Source organism: Camelus dromedarius, chromosome 2, assembly GCF_036321535.1.
Source record: "Camelus dromedarius isolate mCamDro1 chromosome 2, mCamDro1.pat, whole genome shotgun sequence".
Taxonomy (NCBI): domain Eukaryota; kingdom Metazoa; phylum Chordata; class Mammalia; order Artiodactyla; family Camelidae; genus Camelus; species Camelus dromedarius.
In genome coordinates this window covers 71,272,686-71,295,983 of record NC_087437.1, presented here as the reverse complement: position 1 = coordinate 71,295,983, position 23,298 = coordinate 71,272,686, and the positions used below count along the sequence as shown (strand labels likewise).

The following is a 23,298-nucleotide window of genomic DNA, read 5'->3' as shown; positions in this document are numbered from 1 at the left end:
GAGGCGGGCGCACCGCCCCGGCGGCGGCGGCGGCGGCGGCGGCGGCCAGCTGTGGTCACAGGTGGGCGGCGGCGGCGGCGGCGAGGGCGCGGCAGAGTGGAGCCGGAGGCCCGGAGACTCCAGCCATCACGCCCCGCGGAGCAGACACCGGGAAACGTGTCCGCGCCTCCGGAGGAGCCGACCCTTCTTCCCTCCGCCTTGGCTTCCTTGGCTTCAGCCTCACCTTGGCCCCGGAGCGCAGGTAACTTCCCTCTCAAGGTCATTCTTCGGGCGGGGCGGTGTTCACGGCCCGCCCACGTCCTCACGTTTGGCGGAGGCGGGAGAGGCGCGCCCAGCTCGCTACGGAGAAGTCGGGTTGGACGGCGACCCCGGGCGCCTGGTGGCCTCTCCGGAGCCGGGTCGCCGGCCCCAGCAGCCGGGGACGTTCGCCGGCTCCAGCGGGTGCACGCTTTGTCTCTGCCCGCGTCCCTGACGGTGTTTCCACCCACGCCTAGGCTGCGGGCGGGGACCGCTCGGCCCTCCCTAGCCCGCACCCGCAGGTGAGCGCAACCACCCGCGCCCCGGCTGTCCCGGGCCGCGTAGTCGGCTGTCGCTATGGGAACGGCTGGTGCCCAGACAGCGCCTGTTCTGGGTGGGGACCCCGCGGTGAAGGCAGCTTGGAGCCCCTAAAGCCCTAGAGCTGTCTGTCTCGACAGGTCGAGCCAGAAAAGCCTGATGAAAAGGGGGTCCCCCATCCCCCTCTTCTCATTTTTTATTTCTCAGGCACTGGCGGTTAATCAGAGAGAGGCGTGGATGGGTTTACAAGATGTGAGTTGTGTTCTTTCCACCTTTACCTTCTGAGGGCCTCTTATGCCTCACGGTGACAGGTGGAAATCACGACCGAGAGGGGCAGCATGAAGCCGGTGAAGAAAAACAAAGCGGAAGAACCTGAATTGGAGCCCCTGTGCTGCTGCGAGTACATAGATCGAAATGGGGAAAAGAACCACGTGGCTGCTTGTTTGTGTGATTGCCAAGATCTCGATGAAGGGTGTGATAGGTAAGAGCAGAGTGTTTCTTGATGCTGACCCCACTGGCCCTTTTGAGAACTACCGCGTATACTTTCGGCTTGGCCATCCGCAGCATTGGAATTTGCTCTTCATCCTGTTTCCAGTTATCTACAGTTGAGAGTGTCAAGTGTGAGAATTTTTAAAAGATACATTATCACTCAGTAGTGCTCTGAGTAATTGTTCAGCTCAGTTTACTAAGACATTATTAGTTTTCATTTAAAGGGAGAAGATGATGGAGAGAATGGGCGGATAAAGGGACAGTAGACAAGATAAATGTATGAAAAATGCAGGCCAACAGAATCTGTAAGTTTAAAATGAACACATTAGTACTGGAAAGTTCCTACATTCTCAGTGTTCTCTGCATTCAGAGACTGACACCTTGGGCCCAGATTGCACTTGGCCGAAAAAGGCCTTGAGGGTTTAAAGATCATTTTCATGCTGTTGGAATCAGTCTCACTCCTTGTTTCTGGGGAGGAAGTGCAACCAGAAGGTATGTCCCTCCCCTGGACTGGCTGTTTTCAACATGAGCAGCAATACTGTCTTGATTGATCCTATCGTATTTGGCTCTTATTTTCTCCATTATCTCGTGTTGGAAATTGTTATCCAAAAAGGTAATTTTTTAACATCTCTGAAAAAACTTTGTACCAAATGGTAATAATCTGGTTTTTATCCATCTTCTAGATAATTATATATTTAAAACTTTTTATCACATGGAAAGCATAATGTGGGGAGAAAAAGAATGGGGGAAACTTGCTTTCCCCATTAATAATTACTTCTGGTTGAAAAAAATCATTGCAATGGCAAATCGCTGATTTAGAGCTTAGTGGGTTAATCTCGCCATGAGAAACATTCTTGTAGACTTCTGTAGTCTAGTGCCCATAATCCCTTTGTGATTCTTCCTTAACAGTGTCTATTGTCTTTCTTACGGGTGTCTTTAAACATGGGTTCTTTAAACTTAGTCTGAAATCCATACTGAAAAAATGGAGCACTTTGCTCTAAATGCAGAAATAATGCCTTTTCCATAATCTCTATCACTCAAGTCTGCAGCTCTTCCATTAACCTGGCTCTTCCTCCCTCCCAGCCCTTGAGTCCTTAGCTGTCCCTGAGTTCTCTTCTCTCCATACCCTTCTCTGGAGATAAGCTTCCAGAATTTCCACAGACCCTGTGTTCTATATGTCTTCCATTCACATCCAAATCTAGCCCTATTTTTTAAAGTTCTAAATTTCTAAAATCAACGTTATCATTCCTTAAACTGTTCCTTTCCCTGCTAGCCCAAGTGTGCAAAAAAGTCAGTACCACCTGTCACCAAGCTCGCTCATTCGACTCTTCCTTATGTAGACCTGTGCCCTACGGAACTGGTTTGCTCCCTGGGCCCAGGACAGGTTTTGAGCTGCACACACCTCTCTCCACTGGAACGCCTCCCTGCCCCCTCTCCACCTGTATAGATAACTGGCTGGCAGTCAAAATCGAGCACAGATCCCACCTTCCCCACGCCTCTGATGACTCTACCCAGAAGTGTTTCCTCTCCTCCAGGCACACTGTCTGAATGTAATAGTTCATTGGGCAATTTTGCTGCTGTCACTTATCTAACATTTCTTGAATTCCTGTGTTGTTTTCACAGCTAGATTGTAAATTTGGGATTTTTATGTCTCTACACCCACCCGAGTCTGAACAGTGCTTGTATGGAATATGTATGTATTCCTATGTATTTGTTTCATGGAGAAGTGGTTTTAACTGTTAAATACCTAAGCATTATTTTCTCATTCATTTTAGAAAGTGATACATGAATCTGAAAAACTCATGGTTAGTAGTAAGGAGGTAGAATGCTTGGCCTTTGGCTCCTTTATCAGTTATCTGCTGTTTGGCCTACAGTGTTGAGTGGTTTTTAATTCAGCAAACCCATGTGAAGCGCCTTCTCTTTGTGCTCTTTCTGAATAGATGGATCACATGTAAGTCCGTGGGGCCAGAGACCTGTGAAAGAATCATGGATACGATCTCTGACCGCCTCCGAATTCCTTGGCTCAGGGGAGCCAGAAAAGTTAACATTAGCATCCTCCCCCCACTCTTCCTGCTGCCTGTCTTCCTCCGCGTGGCTTCCTGGCACTTCCTCCTGGGGGTGGTGGTTTTGACCTCCCTCCCTGTGCTGGCTCTGTGGTACTACTACCTCACTCACAGAAGGAAAGAACAGACTCTGTTTTTCCTGAGCCTCGGACTCTTCTCTCTGGGCTACATGTACTACGTCTTCCTGCAGGAAGTGGTCCCCAAAGGGCGTGTGGGGCCCACCCGGCTGGCTCTCCTGACCTGCGGGTTATTTCTGATACTCCTCGCCTTGTACAGAGCCAAGGGCAATCCAGGCTACCTCAGAAACCCAGCGAGCAATGACAGGTCTCCAAGCGGCAGCCAGACTGAGTGCCTGATCAGAAAAGGGCCGGACAAGACCAAAGGGTTCCCTGGTGCGGATCTGTCGGGCGGTCTCAACAACCGCACGCCCAAGGACGAGGCCAAGGGTTCCTGCAGGACGGCGGCTGGCAGCCCCACCAAGGTGAAGGAGGACTGGTGTGCCAGGTGCCAGCTGGTGCGGCCGGCCCGGGCGTGGCACTGCCGGATCTGCGGCGTCTGTGTGAAGAGGATGGATCACCACTGTGTCTGGTATGTTGGAGAAATCTGGAGGCTTGCGGAGGGTACATTCACATGAGATTCTGGCCGGGCTTGATCTCCCTTTGTGCCGTCCTCAAGTCTCTCTCCTTCCCAGCTTTACACCTTGCGGATATTTGTGGGCTGTTCTGATGTTCCCACTTAGTCATCAGTTTTTCAAGTTTCACAAATTTAGTTCTTTTCAGTCATTTCCTGAGGTTTTTTTTCCCCCTTTTGCTTTCTCTTTTGAGCTGCCCCTCGTTTTTCTTCTCCTTTCTGAGAGGAGTATCTACAGTTGAAAGATTTGTTTTACAAATTGTTTTTCGGAATTGGTATAGGTGTATGTCCCCGTGCTCACAGAGATCAAGGAAGTGTTTTCCTGTATTTTTAAGTGACTCTTGTCCTCTGACGATGTATACATCCCTCATCATTTTGATGCTACCAGGGATTTCTAGTCTACCTTATTGAGTGAAGGCCTTGCCAGATAAGTCCCTATTTGGTTATTTGTGGAGAGCTGGGCTTTTTTGGTACCTCCCTGCTGGCCAGTGACAGATAAGGACACGTGATGCCCCTAAGATGTGCAGTACAACTTTTAAAGAAAATGTTGTAGCTTTACTGCACAAATCATGCCATTTGTTTTTTATTTTTGTTGAGGGGGAAGTGAGGAGGAAATTAGGTTTATTTATTTATTTTAATGGAGGTACTGGGGATTGAACCCAGGACCTCATGCTTGCCAAACACACATTCTACCACTGAGCTATACCATTCCCCCAACTGCATCAATCTTAAAGGGGTGTGATTAATTCAGATGTGAATGCTTTAAGTAGCTGTTTGCAACTTTATCACTCTTGAGGTGTTTGTGGTCAGTGAATTATGCTTTTTATGTCTAGGATTCTGGTCTCCTCAGAAAGGGATGTGGGGCAGGGTAAGGGTGCAGACAGCCAGGAGGGCACAGGACCCAGGGACAGCTCTTTTCTGGGGCTTTGTCTTTAGGAGTAAACAGGTGTTTTCATTCTTAGGTTTTCCTCGTCTCTGTCTTCATTTATCCTCATGAGTTGCCTGTGTGTGCCTGTGTTTGTGTGCATGCGGGATGGTGGTGGTGGTGGGGGCCCGTTTACAACTGCTGGTTTGCAGAGGGCCTGACAGCCTCACCTGTGAGCTGGTCTCTGCCCACTGGGGCGTCCTGTGCTTGTCCTTTAACTAATGATAGATTTCCCTCTGCAAAGAGCAGAGAATAGAAGACTGTATCTCTCAGCAGACAGGTTTTTAATTCCCTAAAATTGAAAAACAAGAAAACTTACTTTTTAATAACTGAAATTCACATTATCCCTGTTTTAAAAGCTTTCTTGTTTATAAGTGAATTATACAGAGAACTTCTTAAAACATGTTTGCTTTTCTCCCCCCTGTGCTGTTTTGAGGATAAATAGCTGTGTCGGAGAATCAAATCATCAAGCATTTATACTTGCCCTTTTGATCTTCCTGCTCACCTCGATGTACGGGATAACACTGACCTTGGACACCATTTGTAGAGACAGAAGTGTCTTCACAGCTCTCTTCTATTGCCCTGGAGTTTATGCAAATTACAGGTGAGACATGGATACCATGCACAGGGGCCCCCGGAGGAGGGAGTGGATTTGCCGTGAAGTACAGGGCTGTGATTTGCTGCTAGGTGGGGCGTTTTCACCCAGAACAGAGCAGCTCTGGGATGCTGGGTATCCCTGAAATTGCCAGCACCGTTGTGTGGCGGACATGAGCATTTTTCTAGGGGGATGTCAGAAGGAATGTTGACCTTAGAAAGTGAGGAACTAGTGCTCTCCACATAGGACGAGACTGACTCAGGGTCTGCAGAGTCAAATGACCCCTGGCATGCCCGAGGTAGTGACGGCGGACCTGAGATGATAACTGAAGTAGCAGTGTCCAGTCTCTGTGTTGTACAGGGTCTCTTTTGTCATGAATATCAGGGAACTCCTCACTTGACTGCTGCTTCCTGGTGCTTTTTAGCCCAATCTTGATTTACTGCTTCTGACGCTTTTGTGAAGTGCTCACAATCTCTGTGACCTTTCTTTTCTATTTAACCTCCATTGGTTTCTCCTGTTCTACTTTTTTTTTTTAAAAATCACCACTCATGATTACTGTGGTATCTAGGTCAAAATTTCCTTCAGTGTGTTTAGGTTGGGGCACATTTATATAGCGTGAAGATCTCCGTGCTTTAGCAGAAGCTGGAATTTTTTAGCTTTGGCCCAGCCTCCCCCTCCCCTAAAGCCACAGCCCCCCCCCCCACCTATGTTCTTTGTTTCACCCCCTCCAGCAGTTTCCTGACACGGGTGCCCTGTGGGGCTCTGGTCCCCTGTCTGAGCTGGGGCAGCTCTGCCCCCAAGGTCTTTTACTTTCTTCTCACTGTTTTCAGTGCAGGCACTTCTTTTTACGAGTCACCATTAAAGATCTAGACATTCTTGGCACTGGAATAGATGGGCCCTCCTCCTGAGGTTAAGGTCCTTTCTCCTCGGTGCTGAGTCTCACAGGTTGTAAAATACTTAAGTAACTACTCTTAGTGGGTTGTGATAAGTGTCCTAGAGCAGAGCGTGTCTGTTTGTAAGCACGAGTTTTCTAGACTTTCTGTGGGCCACGTAAACGAAATGAGGAACGTAGTCTTGCCACTGGCTCTCACTGCTGTGGGCAGGCAATTCTTGTCTCCTTGTGGGGCCTTAACTGTGGTGGTTTAATCATCTTTGAGGTCCCTTTCAGCTTAACAAGTGAGGACTCTGAATTTATTTTCTGCTATCTCATTTACAAACACTGAAAATAATCAATTGGCGGACAGGAACAGGCAGCCTCTCACCGTCTTATTAATAAGCTGGCGGACTTTCTTGTCCCATGTGATCCTGTGTGGGTTTAGGAAGCAGGATTTGAACTGGGCAGGGGCTCCTCCAGAGCCGCCGAGAGGAGGGCAGCTGGTGCGGGCAGTGGTCCTACCTGCGTCCACCAGCATCGCACCGAAAAGAATGGAGATGTGCGGCTCCGCGCTGTTCCTGGGTTCGCACTCCCAGCTTCCTTGAGGACGTTTATAGCAATCTCATGGTGCCTGCCTTTTCTTCTGAGTTAAGAATAATTGAGGGATTATTCACTTAACAAACACATTTTGAATGCTGTGATGGCAGGCACTTTGTTGGGTGTGTGGGGGATGCAAAATGCAAACAGTCGTTGTTTAGTATCACCTACTAGAAAGAGAGTCCCCAGTAATTATAAAACAGAGCATGTTAGCAGTCTTGAGTTAAGCAGGCTGTTGGTGTTGCGGGGATAGAAAAGTATCTTCCAGTTGGGGTGAGGGGAAGGCGCCAGAGGCCTTAGGAGTAAGTCCTGCATGTGTGCAATGTCACAACGGGGACAGCTCCCTGCCTGTGAAGTGGGCAGCCCTGACCCGCCTCTTCCCGCTCTTAGCTCGGCTCTGTGCTTCACCTGCGTGTGGTACTCTGTGATCATCACAGCGGGCATGGCCTACATCTTCCTGATCCAGCTGATAAACATCAGCTACAATGTGACCGAGAGGGAAGTGCAGCAGGCCCTTCGGCAGAAGACGGGGCGCCGGCTACTCTGCGGGCTCGTCGTGGACACAGGCCAGTACAGTCGGGGCTTCCTGCGGAACTGGCACCAGTTCTCCACCCTGGGCACACACCCCTTCCACCACCCTGCTGAGGACATTGTCTGAAGTGCCTTCCGTGCGGCTCCGGGGTGGCTCCCCGCTCTGCTCCCTTGCATCGTGCACTTCAGTACATGCAGGATGCTCGCGTTTATCCCCAGTTTCTTAAAGGCATTTAGGGCCATGCTCAGGTTTAGACACTGGACTGGGAAGAAATTAATTTTTCTGACTTCACAACTTAAGGGATTTTTATATCGAAGCAGTAAAAGTAGAGCCATTCCTTTCCAGTCACCTTATTAACTAACTCAGTCACCGGAAGTTGAAAGGGTGTGGATTGCTGATGCACAAATTGATAGAAGCAGTTCCCATCCATTAGTATGCAGGGGGGAGGGAGCTTTGCATTAGGGTGGTTCTAGTCTCTTTCAATTCCTAATAGCCATGTGACCCTTAGTCGAATCACTTCCCCAAGTCTCAGGTTTATCTGTCACATGGGGTTCTGATGCCTGCCCTGGTACCTCACGGACTGGCTGGGGGTAGGGGGGTTACGTGAGGGTCACGTGAGGGATGAGGTGTGTGGAAAGCACTGAAAAACGACTAAAGCACCAGAGAGGCGTGAGTACTATTAGGAGAATCGTAAGACTGGAAAAAATGTTTGTAGGCCAGAACATTGAAGCCAATATTATTAGAGTAATCCATTTTCAGCATTTCAGTGAAAAAAAATCCCCAAACACCATGTTGTACAGTTCTGGGAACTTCTGTTTCTGAAGTATTAGACATTAACTACTCAAAGAGGGTAGAAGATGACCAGGTGGATTTACGCTGTTGTCTCATCTTGGAAGGACAGTTGATAATAATTATAATTATTGCTAGTATAATGTACAGTGAGTGGTCATGAGTTTAGGTGATGAGTTCTTACATTTATCTTACGTCTTCTGTATGTATTCTGTTTGGATTTACTCTGAGTAACTCCACTAGGCATCAGTGTTTTTTCCTTTTCCTTGTTTTGCCTGGTCAGGTGCTAGCACACTTGTGACGATGGCTGGGTGAGAACAGACACTCCTGTGGGGAACATTTGACTCTTTCCTGGGCAGGGTGGCTGGTTAATATCAAGGGCTTGACTTTTTTGTTCATGTAAGTAATTCAGACACTGTCAGTAATAGCGCTAACCAGTAATATAGCAAAACCCAGCCTTCTGGTGTTCACGTTATTCTGGCCTGAACTCTTCTTTGAGGGGCTGATGGACGCCTTCCCACTTAACTTGCACATGACTTCTCATATACCTTTCTCGAGATACAAGTATCTCACTAGGAGAGAAGAAACAGGGCATATATGGTTTCCACTAATTAATGGATTACTGTTCTTCCTTAGCTCTTCCTGACTTGTTTCTTTAATCATAACTCAAAAGGAAAAACGTGTAAAGGATTAAATATTTAGAGTGGGTCTGTGCTACCACCGAATTAAGATGAGGCAGTTTCAGATGGGGAGCAAACCCTCTTGGAATATTTGGTTCTGTACATGCACGTTTTTTTGGAACCTCAAAGAATTCATGAGCCATTACATTTGCCTTAGCTTATAGCTTAATATGGGGGAAATATTGCCAGCTTTTTCAGTCTTTCTGTGCATGCTGCTGTAGCAAGAGTTTTATAAAGGTTGAGAAAAAATATTGCTACTTCTACGACTCTACCCTCTGCAGCACCATCCCTAGCCCTGCCGTTTATCGGGCTTTCCTTAAGCCAGGCACCACGTCGCTATGCAAGCTTGTCGTTGGTCTCCCCAGAGACGGATTGTTTAACGAACGAGAGGCTCTGTATTCCACAGGGATGAGCCAAAGAGCACGTGTGGGGATGTTAGCTGAGTCTGTGGTTTACTGTACGGTGATGCCCTATCTCTGGCCCAGAATCAAGCATTCATTTGGAATTAACATTGGAGCTGATAAAACTAATTCCTTTCCATATAGGTTTGAGATAAGAGAGAGGGCAGTAATGTCAAAGACAGCACACATGGCCTGAAATCTCTGCTTGTAGTCTCTTGAGTGCCAGATGTATAGCCAAATCTGATTGTCTAGTGATTGATAATGAAATTCAAATTAATATAGTCAGCAATTTTGGCCTCTTGCTAGATATTTAACAATCAAAATGTGGTGTGCTGACGATGAAGAGCACCCAGGAGACCAGCCATTTGGCGGAATTAGGAATGATACCACTTTTATAACCACCACCCCTAACGGGGTTACCGGGATGGGGCAACTCACTCAGATGAGGACTCCCTGTGTATTATTCTGACTTGGAGTTAAGGTGCTTGTTTGAAGTTCCTTGAGAACTTCATGATTGGCAGCTTACAGAAGAAAGCTCAAGCCTTTGAAAAGCTCAGTGGGTTTGTAGACGTAAAAGCCTATTGAAGTATTTGTACCAAAAGGAGCAGCAAACAAGGGGCAATCTGTGAGCTGTTTCTGTAGACTCGGGGACTTCCTTGGTCGGTGCTCCTGGACTTTTAAGCCTTTGTATGATCTGGAACTGTTAGAGGGATTTTTGTCCTTTTAAAGGACAAGGCCTCTGAATGAGTGAGTCCCAGAGACACATGGGGTGGTGGTGGCCGTGGGGAATTGCCCTCCAGACCTATAACCAGCAGTGTCTTGGCCATAGGAGCAGCACCCCCCAACATATTTCAAACAAGTGGGTTCCCTCCTTTCACCCCGCATCCTCAGCCTCTGTTAATAAACATACTGGATGTGGAGTTCAGTAAATGATCTACTATATTCTGACCACTTACATTACTCTCAGGCCATGTACTATTCCTGGGGAAGAGAAACGAGTCCATTTGGAAGATTTGAGGTTGAAATAGTTAAGGATCAGGATTGCACAAAGGGAGAAAATCCTTCAATATTTAGAAATGTTATGATGCTCAAAGAGTACTTTGTGGCTCCAGCTGGGCCCATCTGAAGTGAACTGACCATCATTAACAGTGCCTCTTTGATAGGTATCTTGATGCTGCTGAAGTCAAGCCATAAGTGTGTTTTAGGGCCCTGGGCTGCTCATGTCAGGCACCTGTGTGTCTGTGTTTACGAGACTGTCAGTCTCTGCTTCCCAAGTACTGGTGGCTTCCTTTGGTGGATGAAGTCATGTTGTCTTCCACTGCACCATCTGCCTAGCAGAAAGACTGCTACAAACTTTCTCTTATGCAATAGTCCTTGGTATTTCTAAAATTTTTGGCAAGAGAAAATTTTCTATACTAGAATCTTCCACTGCCAGAAAACAATGCTGGTAAGGTTCTCTGTAATAGTGACCATCTGCTTAATAGACTATTTCCTTTGGGTAGGACATCAGCTTTTTATTATAAAACAACTAATAGAAGCAAAAATAAGAGTATCTAGAAGCACAGCTTTAACCAGGATGTTGAAAAATTAATGTTTTGTGAGGTTTAAGGATCTCTTTAAATTAGGTAGGTTTATACTGACAGCTTCATTTTAGCCACATTTTGGTACACTGCATTTTAAAAAGGAGAATTTTCTCAAAGAAGAAATGCATAATGGAGACTTTTGTTTGAGGCGCCCATTTGGAATCTGGTTTTCTCAGCAGCAGCTTGGCGGGTGTGCCATTTTGTCTGAGACATTGCAAAGGTGATGCGGGGTGAGAGTGAGCTGTGCTTCACTGAATGCGGAGTAAAATTCGTTACGTTCTTGTGGATATCTGTTGTGATTCATATAAACTTCTTCTGCAAAATCAGCTACATTTAGTCCTGTTTCTAATGGACAGTTATCCCCACTTCCCCAAGTGTTTCGTTGTAGTAGCAGCAGCAGCAGGCCAAAGACGGGATAGTTCACGGAGACAGATTTCCTCAGAGGCTGTGACTATTGCTGAGCTGGGCTTGTGACTTTTTACGACTGTAGCCTCCCTGATGGCGCCTTTCACTTTTAGAAAATTCATTCTTTCACAGCAGAGCTTTAAAACTAGAGCTAGTCTGTTTCAGTTATCGATGCAACTAAAACTCTGTTTCTTCAGACGATGCCCCTGACCAGATGCCACGTTACACAGCTGGCAGGCTCAGCTTGTCGTCCTGTGGTCTGAGTGATGTGATGGTTTGAGTTGTTAGGGCTTCGGAGCCTTTTCATTTGATCACACTTCTGGGTCTGACAGACTAAAGGAAAGCCAGGAAAATTTATGGAATGTTAAATTCCGTGTTAGAGTTCATATTTAATGTAACTGGCTCAGCACCGTTAAAGGGGATTTCCGAAGCCAGCTCTGGAGGCCGTGGGCTGAACATTTTGCACTGTTTTGTACTTGTGATCGTATCCTCTTATCACCTCAGACTCAGACACAAGGCCTTTTATATGGAGATTTAAAAAATTACTGCCATTTATGTGAAATAATGTACTGTGACCAAGTTGTTTAAATGGAAAATAAAGTGCTTTCTTTAAGGAAAAGAGTTGATGTTTCTTGGTGTGTCTCCTGAACTCTTCAGCTTTAAGAAAAGCCTGCTTTAGGGCTGGGCTGCCTCTTTGGCAACCTGGATGTCCCCATCCTATGGATTTAGAGTGTCCCTACCCCTGAGCTACTGTTTTCCTCATGGTTACCGTTCCAGTTCTGTAGGCCAGGAATACTGCCTACTTGGGCATTTCATTAGCAGTACCATTTTAAACCATATCTTTTAAGATAGTGCAGCAAGAAACATAGGTCATTTATTAAGTTATTTACTAAGTAGGTCATTTTCTAAGTTATTTTCCTGCATCTCTTTAGAAGGTTGTAAAAGTAGATAAAATGTCCTCGCTGGCCCAATCAGAATGTGGGCTGCTGAAGACTCAATTTCTAATTGATGCTTGAGGTAAAATAAAAATAAAATAAAGCTGAAGAGAGAAAAAACTTAAGCTTTATGGGATTTATTTAGGCCCCTGGCAGGTTTACTTGAGGAATTCACCCTTCCTTGTCTATAGGCTTGGCATTAAAATAAAATTGGTATTTTATTTCTGGGTGCCAATATCAGCCAATATTCTGTAATTGTACTATAGATAAGAAAAAACAGTGATTTAGATGGAAAGAGGTTAACTATGAGCTACTTTTAGTCCCATTTCTTCAGTGGCCATTAGTCTTAAAAAGGTTTCAGATGATGACTGTATAATCATATCAAAGGAAAAGATGAGTGGGGACAGGGACATTGTGGAAGAAACCAAGTTCGGTGTAGGGTGCTCTTTCATATCTGAGTAAATCATAGCACATCTTCCATAGAAAACAGATCTAAGTGTTGTAGCTAGATAGCCCTTCTAGGGAGTAAGAGACAATAACAGTTTATTGAGCAACACACACAATTTTATTTTACCAACTCAAATTTTCAACTTACCAAATAGTAGTTACCTCGGGGCTCAAGGGACTATCTCATTTTACTCTGATTTTACCTGTGCATCTACTACCTGAATTTGTTGTAATGAACATGTATTTTGTAATGAAGATTTTTTTCTAGCAGGTACCCTTTCAGACAGTTGACAGGAGTGTTTTGTCAGTCTTTATGTTCTTCAGCACTTTGAAGATGAAAACATTCTTTGAATTCAAGATAAGTATCTCAACAGATCAAACTGAGCTGAGGACTAGAAGACAGAACGAGTGTGTTGTTTAGAAGTTGCAATCAGGAGCGTGAACAAACTGCTGGGCTGCTTTGATAGAGTCTTTAACTTTTGGAACTGCCTTCTTGCTTATCAGAGTGCACTGAAGAGAGGTATCTTTGGTGCCCCCACTTCTCTGAAGCCAGGACACGCTGCTATCCTTGGCAGCAGCTGCCTAGAGAACCTTTTGATCCGTGGTTTTCCATCAGGGTGGGCAAAAGGGACAGGGTCTGGCAGAATGCCTGTTGCTGCTGCTAAGGTACTAGACGGCTGACCCTCCTTTTCTAAGTACTCACTACTTTTAATTTGTATTTAATTAAAATTACATTTGTCAGCAATTCACCTTACATTATAAGGACCCATTTTCCTTCACAGCCTCAGGCAAGCAAACACTTGTCTTTTTTAAAGTTTATGATACTATAAATAGATAGGATAGGATACATTTGAACAGCAGAGCTCTAGACTGTTCGACTGTTCCTTTGGATGGTCCCGCTGTGGTAAATGCTTCAGCGGACTGACAAGCAATCCACGAGAAATCAAGAAGTTCAAAGTCACAAAATACTTTCTCTGATCCAAGAGGTATGTGACAGAACATAAGCCAGGTATATGTGTGTCTGTGAGCGGGTGGAGATAACACACAGACACACAGACTGACGCCGACCCCGTTGGCAGCCCTGGTCCGTGTTCACCGGCACACCAAGGCCTCCTCCCACCCAAGGGCCGAGCACCCGACTGCTGTATGAGTCACAGCGGTGCGAACATCCGGAAATCTGGAAGAATTTCAGCAACCTTCCTACGGAGCTGCTCTCGCCTTTCTTCTTTGCCTCTTTCTTCCTTTGTAAATTTTGCAAACTTCTTCCATGTCTGAAATGTGGTCCAGAGAATCCTCCTTTAAGAATAAGAAGGAAAAATGTGAAATGCTAAGGAAAAGCTGACTTTCCATTGAACTGCACTGCAAACTTTATGGAAGGAATCTTTATGTGAACAAAATATGAAAGGTATGGAAATCACAATATGGGTTCAGACAGTAATTTTATGAAGATGATAGAGCAACTGAGGAGGATGGGAGTGACTAGTAGGTTATCTTTTCCATCAGGTGGTCAGTGAAGCCCTCTGTGAGGTGACACCTGAGCAGAGCAGCTGGTGCCTCTGAGTGCAGGCTGTGAGATGTCCTCCTCAGGCGACCTGATGGCAGCCCGCACCCTGTGTGCAAGACAGGACAGCGGAGTAAGGGCTCCAGTGGTGTAAGCCCTCCAGGCAGAGATGCAGGGAAAGCACATGCAGCACGTGCCAGTTATAAGCATCAAGGTCCTGGTGCTCGGCCCACTGGTAACCTCAACTCCAACAATGGTCTTTTCAATTTGAAGACAAGATACCCTAGCATTACATCCTGAAAAATTGGTTCTGGAGGGTCACATGTTGAAGCAAGGGTGTCTGCTGTCGTAGGGAGGCAGGCGATGGCCTTTTAAAGTAGCACAACTATGGGATTCCTTAGTGTCCACTAAAGCTGAGCACCAGGGATACAGAGGCAGACCAGTCTGCCCAGGAAGGGTTCACCTGGGGGAGAGATCACCTCAGTGCAGTGGGGGCTGCAGGGCTGGAGGTAAGTGCTGGTAGATCAGGATACTGCCTGGTCTGGTGGTGAGGAGCATCAGAAGTTTTTTTAAGAGATGATGTCTGAACTGGGTTTTTTTTTTTGTTTTTTTTTTTTAATATATAACTTTGATTTGTATTTTTAGTGGCGGTTGTAATTTTAAAGTGATAATTTGAATAGAATTGTTTTTATTTATGTTGTACTATTTTATGTGAATAGAAAGTGGTATTTGTTAAATGGATGCTAAATTGTTCATAATCTTTAAAACTTTTTTCCTTTTTTACAGATTTCTTTATAGATTATTACAAGATAGTGGGTATGATTCCCTGTGCTATATGGTAAATCCTTGTTGCTTATCTATTTTATGTACAGTAGTTTGTATCTGCTAATCCCATATTCCCATTTGTCCTTTCATCTATCCTTTCCCCTTTGGGAATTGTAAGTTTGTTTTCTGTGTCTGTGAGTCTGTTTCTGTTTTGTATATACATTCATTTGTATTATTTTTAGATTCCACATATAAGTGCTATCATATAATAATTTGTTTTTCTATCTGACTTAATTCATTAAGTATAATATTCTTTAGGTCCATCCATGTTGCCACAATGGCAATATTTCATTCTTTTTAATGGCTGAGTAATATTCCATTGTGTGTGTGTGTGTGTGTGTGTGTGTGTGTGTGTGAAATATATATTGTGTATGGGGATACATACACACACACATCTTAAGCCAGCTGTTTGTTGATGGGCACTTGGGCTCCTTCTATGTCTTGGTTATTTTAAATTATGAGCATTGCTGCTATGAACATTGGGATGCATGTATCTTTTTGAATTAGAGTTTTCGTTTTTTCTGGACATATACCCTGGAGGGAATTGCTGGATCATATGGTAGCTGTATTTTTAGTTTCATAAGGAAACTCCATACTGTTTTCTATAGTGGATACACCAATTTACATTCCCATGAACAATGTACAAGGATTCTTCCCTTTTTCCACACCCTCTCCAGCATTTATTACTTGTAGACTTTTTGATGATGGCCATTCTGACCAGTTTTGATTTGCATTTCTCTAATAATTACTGATGTTGAAGATCTCTTCCTGTGCCTGTTGGTCATCTGTGTGTCTTTGGAAAAATGTCTGTTTAGGTCTTCTGCCCCTTTTTTGATTGGGTTTTTTCAATATTGAGTTGTATGAGCTATTTGTTTATTCTGGATATTAACCCCTTGTGAGTCCTGTCATTTGCAAATATTTCCCCCCATTACATAGGTTATCTTTTCATTTTGTTGATAGTATCCTTTGCTATGCAAAAGCTTTTAAGTTGGATTAGATCTCATTTGTTTACTTTTATTTCTTTTGCTTTCGGAGACAGATCTAAGAAAATATTGCTATGGTTTATGTCCAGGAATGTCTTGCCTATGTTCTCTTCTAGGAGGTTTTATGGTGATATATCTTAACATTTAGGTCTTTAAAATGATTTTGAGTTTTATTTTTGTATATGGTGTGAGGGAATGTTCTAATTTCACTGGTTTACATATAAGCAGTCCAGCTTTCCCAGCACCACTTGTTGAAGACACTGTCTTTTCTGCACTGTACATTCCTGCCTGCGTTGTCATACACTAACTGACCACAGGTGCGCGACTTTATTTCTGGGCTCTCTGTTCTGTTCTGCTGACCTGTTTTTGTGCCAGTACTACTCTGTTTTGATTACAGGGTAATCATAGATCTTGTATGTTGCTTTTATTTGTTTTTCATTTGTCTTTCTGTCTGCTGTTCTGATTGGGTGATTTTCATTATTCTATCTTTCAGATCATTTATGTGTTCTGTGTCATTTAGTTGGCTATCCATTGCTTTTAGATTGCATTTTATCTCAGAAATTGAATTCTACATTTTTGACGGGTTCATCTTTTTAGTTTCTAGTTCCTTGTTACAGTGATCTGTGTTTCTTTTGATAAGCTTTCTTAATTTAGTCAGCATTTTTATTACCATCTTTTTGAACTTGGAATCTGGTAGACTGGTGAGCTCTTGTTTCATTATTTGTTCTTTCAGGGGATTTTTCTTGCTCTTTTTATTGGGACCAGTTCCTCTGTCTTTTCATTTTACTTAACTGTTTTTCTCTTGAATTTATAGAGACAGAGAAAGTTATCTACTGGTCTTGAAAGAGTGTTTTTATGTGGGAGCATCCCCGTGTAGACTGTTTGTGTCCAGTATTTTTGGTGCGAGGGTTGGTTTTGATACGGATGCCAGCCACGTCATTCCTCAGGGTGTGCTGGCCGTTATCACCTTGATGGGGGGTGGTTGGTGTTGGGGGATCTAAATCCCAAGCAGAGCGTGAGGCAGGACTTCCTCTCTGCTCGGTGGCAGTTGCCGCCCTGTCAGGTTCCCAATGGTTGGAGTAGAAGCCCTGAGGGTGAGGCCCGATCAGACTGCATTCCCCTGAGCGCGTGCCCTGCCCCGGAGTTGGGGGAGCGCTGAAGTGGGGGAGGCTCGTGCACTTAGAGGTCCAGTGCCCCGCCTGTGTAGGTGTCCGTGGCTCTGCTCAGATGCAGCCCAACGTCACGTCTCTTCCCGTTGTGTTTGTCCCACATTTAGTGCAAGGTGTGGTGTGGACTGGGTGGGGCTGGAACGTTCACGAGGCTGGGGCTGGGGGGTCAGGGAATTATGGCTGCAGGAAGTGACGTGGCTGTGCTGCCACCTGAGATCTGGGCTGCTTCTGTGGCACTCTTCTCCCAGGACCTGTCTGCCCCAGGTCCAGTGCTAAGCTGTGGTGCGGAGTGGGTGGCTCTGGGAGAGGAACCCTGGTGTGTTCCTGCAGCACCGCAGGAGTGAGCTCTGACAGTGGCCGCTGCTGCCGCCCCACCCAGCTCACACCCCAGTCCCCCTGGGCCGTCTCTGAGCAGCTAGGCTGAGCCTTCTCCCTGGGCTTGCCTGTCCCAGATCCTGCACTAAGCTGCAGTGTGGAGTGTTTGCTCGGCGGGAGGGTGAACCACCACGTGCTCCTGGGGTCCCGTCCGGGTGAACGCTGACCATGGCTGCTGCCACTCCACCGAAATCACACCCCAGGCTCCCCGGCGCTCTCTGCGTAGCTTGACCGAGTCTCTTCCCAGCGCCCAGGTGGCCCAGATCTTGCACCACGTGGGTGTGGAGGGGGCAGGGCAGAAGTGTTCTCCCTGTTCTGATTAGGGAGTCCAGGAAGGTGGAGCCACCGGTGCAAGGCTCTCTCGCCATGGCTGTTGGCAAGACAACTTGTGTGCGCTGCTTGAAAGTAGAGTCTAGGCTTCTCCAGCCCTTCTCTCTGTCCCAGCAGTTCTCCCAGCAGCCAAGGGGGCTGTCTCCTCTGTGCAGGACCCCAGGACTGGGATGCCCAGATTGTGGCTCCACCTGCTCCCTCCCCAGGGCGAGGTTCCATCTGTGCAGACCTCCTCTTTTCAGATCCCTCCCAGGGGCGCAGGTCCTGGCCTGATGCCTCTTCTCCATCCTACCCAGTTAAGTGGAGATCTTTCTTGCAGCTTTGGTTAAATGGGAGATCTTCTGCCAGTTTCCAGTTTTCTGTGAGAATTGTTCCACATGTAGATGTATTTTTGTGTTTCTGGGAGAGGTGAGCACCACATATTCCTACTCTGCCATCTTGATCCCTCGAGCTGAATTTTTATCAGGCAAAGAAACAGCTTTCCTAGAAGAGGACACATCTTGAGTACAGGCAGAGGCAAGAATAGCTAAGTTTATATTTTCACAACTAGAGGCATAGATGGAATTTATTCTGGCTTTCTTGACCTTTTAATGAAGCTCCCCTAGAATGTATTTCAGTCTCCATTAATTTTATGGCTGATGGCTGTTTGATGTTTCTGATAATGTTGATTTTTTTGTTGTTGTTGGAGGAGGTATTACTGTTAAGTTAAAAACAAAACAGGAGCCTCAAGGAGTGGCGCTGCTTCATCTGCTTTCTTCCATCCATCCAGTCCATCACTTACAGCTTCCTGTACTCGGCCGTATGACCCACTCCCAGTCCTTGACCCCATTGCCTACTCTCACCTGCTGTTCACACCTTTTTCTAAATGGGGCTACATTCCCATTTTCTGACTTCTACATTTTAGCTCCTACTGTTCTACCCTAACTGAAGTGCTCTGCCCCCTGGGGGGAATCTTCCTAGATCATCTTCACCTCCATTTATTTTCCCGTCCTCCAAACTCCTAAAGCGCGTGGTCACAGTCACTGGTTTGGTGCTTATTTATAGTATCTACCTACCTACCATCCATGTCCATCTACCTACATCTGTCCCCCTGAGGTCCACAAGCTCCTTGACGTTTTGTGTGAAGCTCTGTGTGATGTGCACGTGTGCATTTTCTGGGGAGCAGGTCTGTGACTTTCATTACTACCTCACAGGGCTCTAAGACTCCAAAGTAGTTAAGAACTGCAGTACCAAGGCAATATCAGAAATTTACCCAGAAGTACTGGTTCAGCTGGGAAGGACTGGGCAAGTGCATGGCTGGGCTCTACCTGCACAGTAACACAGTGCCTGCTGATGATGAAGACTTAGGTCTGCTGACATCTCTTAGTCCTGCCATGTATAAAATACCAGACTTTTTATAAGTCTATATTCTTTCATTCAAATAAAACTGAATTAAGAACTCTGAATGTCAATTTTAAGTGTTAAAGTTCCTTTTAAAAGATCTGTGACTACATATTAGTATCACTCCTGCAGTAAAACTCATTCATTCATTCATTCGTGTACCAAGTACTATCACATACCCATGTATTGGGCTCTGTCATGCTGAGAATACAGCAGTGAGCAAGATGTGGTGGGGACGGACAGACAACAAACATATAAACAGTGATAATTTCAGAGAGTCTTAAGTGCTATGAAGAAAACAGGGCAGGTTATTGGACAGACAGGGATGGAGGCCAGTGGTGTGCATTTGAGTGGAAACCTGAATGGTGAGGAGATACAGGTCACGTGAGAGCTCTGAAGCAGGTATGAGTGTGGTTTGTCCAAGGAGCACTGAGAGAGGCCAGTGGGGCTGGACCAGGGAGAACGAGGAGATGCATGGGAAGGGATGAAGTCACAGCAGTGCTTTTACATCAGGCAGACCCTGGCTGAGAATTTATTTCTTGTTGAATGCATGGATTTCCATACCGATTATGTAACTTCAAACCCTGAATAGGACCACCATCTTACTATTTTATTTTAATTGACAGATGAGATCGAATTATTAGAAAAATTGGGAAGAAGACTGATTTAGCAAGAAGAGAATGATTTGGAGTCAGAAAACCTGACGGAGTCCAGGGTCCACCATTTGTTATTTGAGCACCTTGGGCAATTCACCAACCTGGTTGTAACTTCAGTTTCCTTCCCTGAAAACGGGAATCCTGACGTCCGCCCCCCTCCCCTCCGGCCTACACTGCGGTCAGATGAGGTGGTGTGTGAAAGCCCCCTCACTGTCCTGTCACATCAGGCAGCTGCCCCAGGGAATCTTTCATTCTGTTTTTGGCAGCTGAGAAGCAGAAAACAAAAGATGTTTAATAATAATACATTAACATGACAATAAACAAAAAAACAGCTATTATTTTGGGCCAAGCAGTGCATTAATTGAGGTCCCTTGTTACCTTGTTTTGTCTTTACAACAACCCCATAAAGACTGTGGTTCTGTGGTTATCCTCGTATAAACGAGGACCAGGGAGGTTCAAATGAAAGCATTTATTCAAAGGCAAGTCCTCTGAATCCCCTGATTCATTGCCTATTTATTTTAGACAAAATTAGAATCAACTTGCTTACGTTTTCCCAGCCCACGGATTTCAGTATCTGTAAACAAAGATGAGCAGGTGTTGCTGGAGGTGGGCGCCCTCCCAGCGACACAACAGGAGTACTTACTGAAAAACAGACACACACACCACTCCACAAATGAAAACAAGGCAACCCAAAAGTCAGTGTAGTGAGAAAAGGGACACGTCTACACGTCCACAACTGTCTGCACACCTCAGAACCTGGACGCACGGGCCCGCCGTGGTAACTGATGCTCGGAAGGAATGACATTAAATCCCCAAAAAAGGGCAGGCAGGTCACTTGTTTACTCTCAAAGGGAAGTGCAAGATGGAAATTTAGAACATTCCTATCCAAAATGCTTAAAGTTAGAAGACAAAGAAAAAGTGTACTTACATGGAATACTTACTCCTCAAGGACTGAATTAAAGACATCACTATATTATAAATGTTAATAAGACATAGTATGATTCTACTTTTATAAAGTTCCAAGCCTTGAAGTCTGCATACTTAGGAGGTAAAAATAAAAAGACGTGCCAGGAAGTATTCTCCACAAAGGTCAGGAGAATAGTTTACCTTCAGGAGGGAGAGGCAAGGCCTGTGATTGGGAAGGAGCCTGGAGGGACTTCAGAGGACAGCAGTGTCCTAGACCTCACGGTGGTAACCAGGGTGTCCATTTTATACAAGTTCTGGATATTAAGCTTTATTTGTATTATTTAACCACTTTTCTATATTTGTGTTATATTTCACAATAGACAATGTTTAAAAGAAAGAAACTTAAAACTATATGACAGAGAACACAGTACCTCTGCTTAGGTGTGTTTCAGGTATTCCCATCACTTTATTCTCTTGCCAGTCCTGTGAGGAAGGGAGGGCAGGCTTCCTCCTCCACCTCCTCATTTTAAAGATGGGCCCCTGGAGTGCCAGGGGATTTCCTATCTTGTCTGCACCCATGTGGTCGGGGGCGAGCTGGGACTCCCTCCCCTGCCCAGTATCTCTGAGTGCCCAGCTCTCCTAGCCCCCGCCTCAGCTTTTCAGACCCATTCCAGGCACAGAATCTACTGCAGAGCAGTTGTGAAGCCAGTGAGTGAATTTCTGTAAAGATCAAAGCCTCACCTGTCACTGTGCTCCACCGCAGTCCTGTGCTTGTTCTGAGAATCGATCTTGGCCTCCCTGACCATGTTGCACCAGGCCTGGAAAACCTTCTTCTGAAGAAACTGTGCACACAGTTTTTGTAATTCTTCCTCAAGATCAATCAGGTACTGGGGACGAGGACAGGAAAAAAGTGAGACATTATATCACAAAGAATTCGAGCAAATAAACAGTACAAAAGAGAAAGACAAAACAAAGGAACAACGGATAAAACACAAAACAGGAACAAAGGACACTGGAGGCATAAGGAAAAAGACTAACGTATCAGCTCAGGTCATATCCTCGGTAATGTATTAAGAAGATAATAATGGAGTCAGAGGAACAGAAAACTAAAGGGACAGGTTTCTTGTAAAATCACTTAAGCAATTATGGGACAAGAAACTAATATAAAAACAAAAGCTGATGTAATGATGTTACAGGTGGAGGGATACTCTGTGTGAAAGGAAATGTGCTTAAGATTTTATACTAAAAAAAAATTGATTTGACATTTTCAAATTCATTTCAAAGCAATGAATTGACTCTTCCATATTGTTCCTGAAAGAACACCATGACTGTTGATGGCTGGAGTGCACCTGATTTTCTTACACAGGGTTGAGCAGAGACATGTATTTATAACTCCCTTGCCTGTGGCCTTACCTGCAGCCAGCTCCGGAAGACTCTCCTAAGCAGTATTTGGTCATAAAATTGATCAGCCCGGGCCACTTTCCTAGCCAGGCTTTCCTGACTCCACTGGAACCAGGTCAGCAGGCATTTCCTCTGGAGGGCCAAAGAGTGATGCTCTTTGGCCACCTGAACAATTTTTTAAATGAGAAAAGGAAATTATTCCTTGTATCTTAAAACATCAAAGGAAATACACATCACTGTGGCAAGTGATGCTGTAAACCACATGTAGGCAGTTACCAGAGAGAATAATCTTAAAGACATTCAGCCTACGTCCTAAAAGCTTTGACTGCTGGCTGTATTACACAGGGATTTTAGATTCACAACATGCATAGCTTTTCAGTGCTGACTCCCTGAAGACCACAGTGACTGGCTGGTTATTAAGGACATGGGATAAACAACCTCCAAAACCATCATGTCACTTGCATTGAGTTTTGAAGCGAGTGGCTGGCAACATTCTTGGTTTGTTCTCCTGGAGCTTGGGCAGCAACTCCCTAACAAACTTCTCTTTATTACGTAGTTAACCACTGTCTAATTGAGGAAATGCCAATACTTTCAATTAGTTGTGCAGAATGAGCTATCACAAGCACTGAAATTTAGACATTATTAATAAACCACAAAAACATTTGACAGAAAAATAACATGATGAATAATTTAATGTCTTACCAACTTAAAAGGCTCAGAGTATCATTCTATCAGAATAAACACACAACTCAGACTCTGTAGATTTAAAAAAGTAACTGTTACATTCTTTCAAGAGGTCAGAAGGAAAAGCCCTCTGTTTGGTCCTCTCCAGACAATTACACATTTTTCTAAGTCTTCGTCCTGCCACAGCACTGTGCATGTGACCGATTCAGGCGAGTCCCTTGGCAATCATACACAGTGGCCTAAATCCCCGTCACAGGAAGTCTCTGTGGCACCTGGGAGCCAGAAACATACAGCCCCCTACCCTCCTCCCTGCGCTCCATCCTCTGGGAAAACACAGAGATCCAGGGAGAGAAAGATGGTCAGAAGATCCCTTAAAAGTTCTGAAAATGGTTGTTGGAACAAATGGAATACAGCACATTTGAATTTAAGGGGAATGCTAAATAACTCTTCTGGGGGGAAAATGTTAAGCCAGGAACTGTTTAACTGGACCCCTTTTCTTTCTTAATTTCTTCTATCCCTTCCTGGGAGCCGACTCTCGTGGATGAAGAAGCTGCCCCTTCCTCTTACTGTCCTCCAGAATGTCTCCTT

General features: G+C 45.2%; 2 protein-coding genes across 5 annotated transcripts in view; one reads left to right on the top strand and one right to left on the bottom strand.

Annotated features, from left to right (window-relative positions):
* Positions 1–33: 33 nt before the first annotated feature.
* ZDHHC23 (zinc finger DHHC-type palmitoyltransferase 23) lies at positions 34–11,737 on the top strand. Of its 2 annotated transcripts, XM_031455511.2 has the most exons (5): positions 34–241; positions 867–1,036; positions 2,985–3,695; positions 5,099–5,266; positions 7,119–11,737. In XM_031455511.2, exons 2-5 carry the CDS (start codon positions 894–896, stop codon positions 7,384–7,386), a joined length of 1,290 nt encoding a protein of 429 aa, XP_031311371.1. In that variant the 5' UTR covers positions 34–241; positions 867–893; the 3' UTR covers positions 7,387–11,737. The 2 variants fall into 2 exon arrangements, with proteins under 2 accessions (XP_031311371.1, XP_064351226.1); XM_064495156.1 differs by lacking the exons at positions 34–241; positions 867–1,036 and adding an exon at positions 1,175–1,349.
* An 858-nt stretch (positions 11,738–12,595) lies between these two features.
* Positions 12,596–23,298, bottom strand: part of CCDC191 (coiled-coil domain containing 191) — an 82,160-nt gene continuing 71,457 nt past the window's right edge. For all 3 annotated transcript variants that reach the window (XM_031455483.2, XM_010985038.3, XM_064495150.1), the window contains 3 exons: positions 22,039–22,191; positions 21,367–21,512; positions 12,596–13,796 (listed from right to left, as the gene is read on the bottom strand). In XM_031455483.2, coding sequence (XP_031311343.1) covers positions 13,652–13,796; positions 21,367–21,512; positions 22,039–22,191 — 444 coding nt within the window. In that variant the 3' untranslated portion in view covers positions 12,596–13,651. The remainder of the gene's footprint in view (positions 13,797–21,366; positions 21,513–22,038; positions 22,192–23,298) is intronic.

Coding starts and splice junctions, on each gene's coding strand:
- ZDHHC23 (XM_031455511.2), top strand. CDS start 894: ATGAAGCCGGTGAAGAAAAACAAAGCGGAAGAACCTGAATTGGAGCCC. Junction 1,037..2,984: donor CTCGATGAAGGGTGTGATAG/GTAAGAGCAGAG, acceptor CTTTCTGAATAG/ATGGATCACATGTAAGTCCG. Junction 3,696..5,098: donor ATGGATCACCACTGTGTCTG/GTATGTTGGAGA, acceptor TGCTGTTTTGAG/GATAAATAGCTGTGTCGGAG.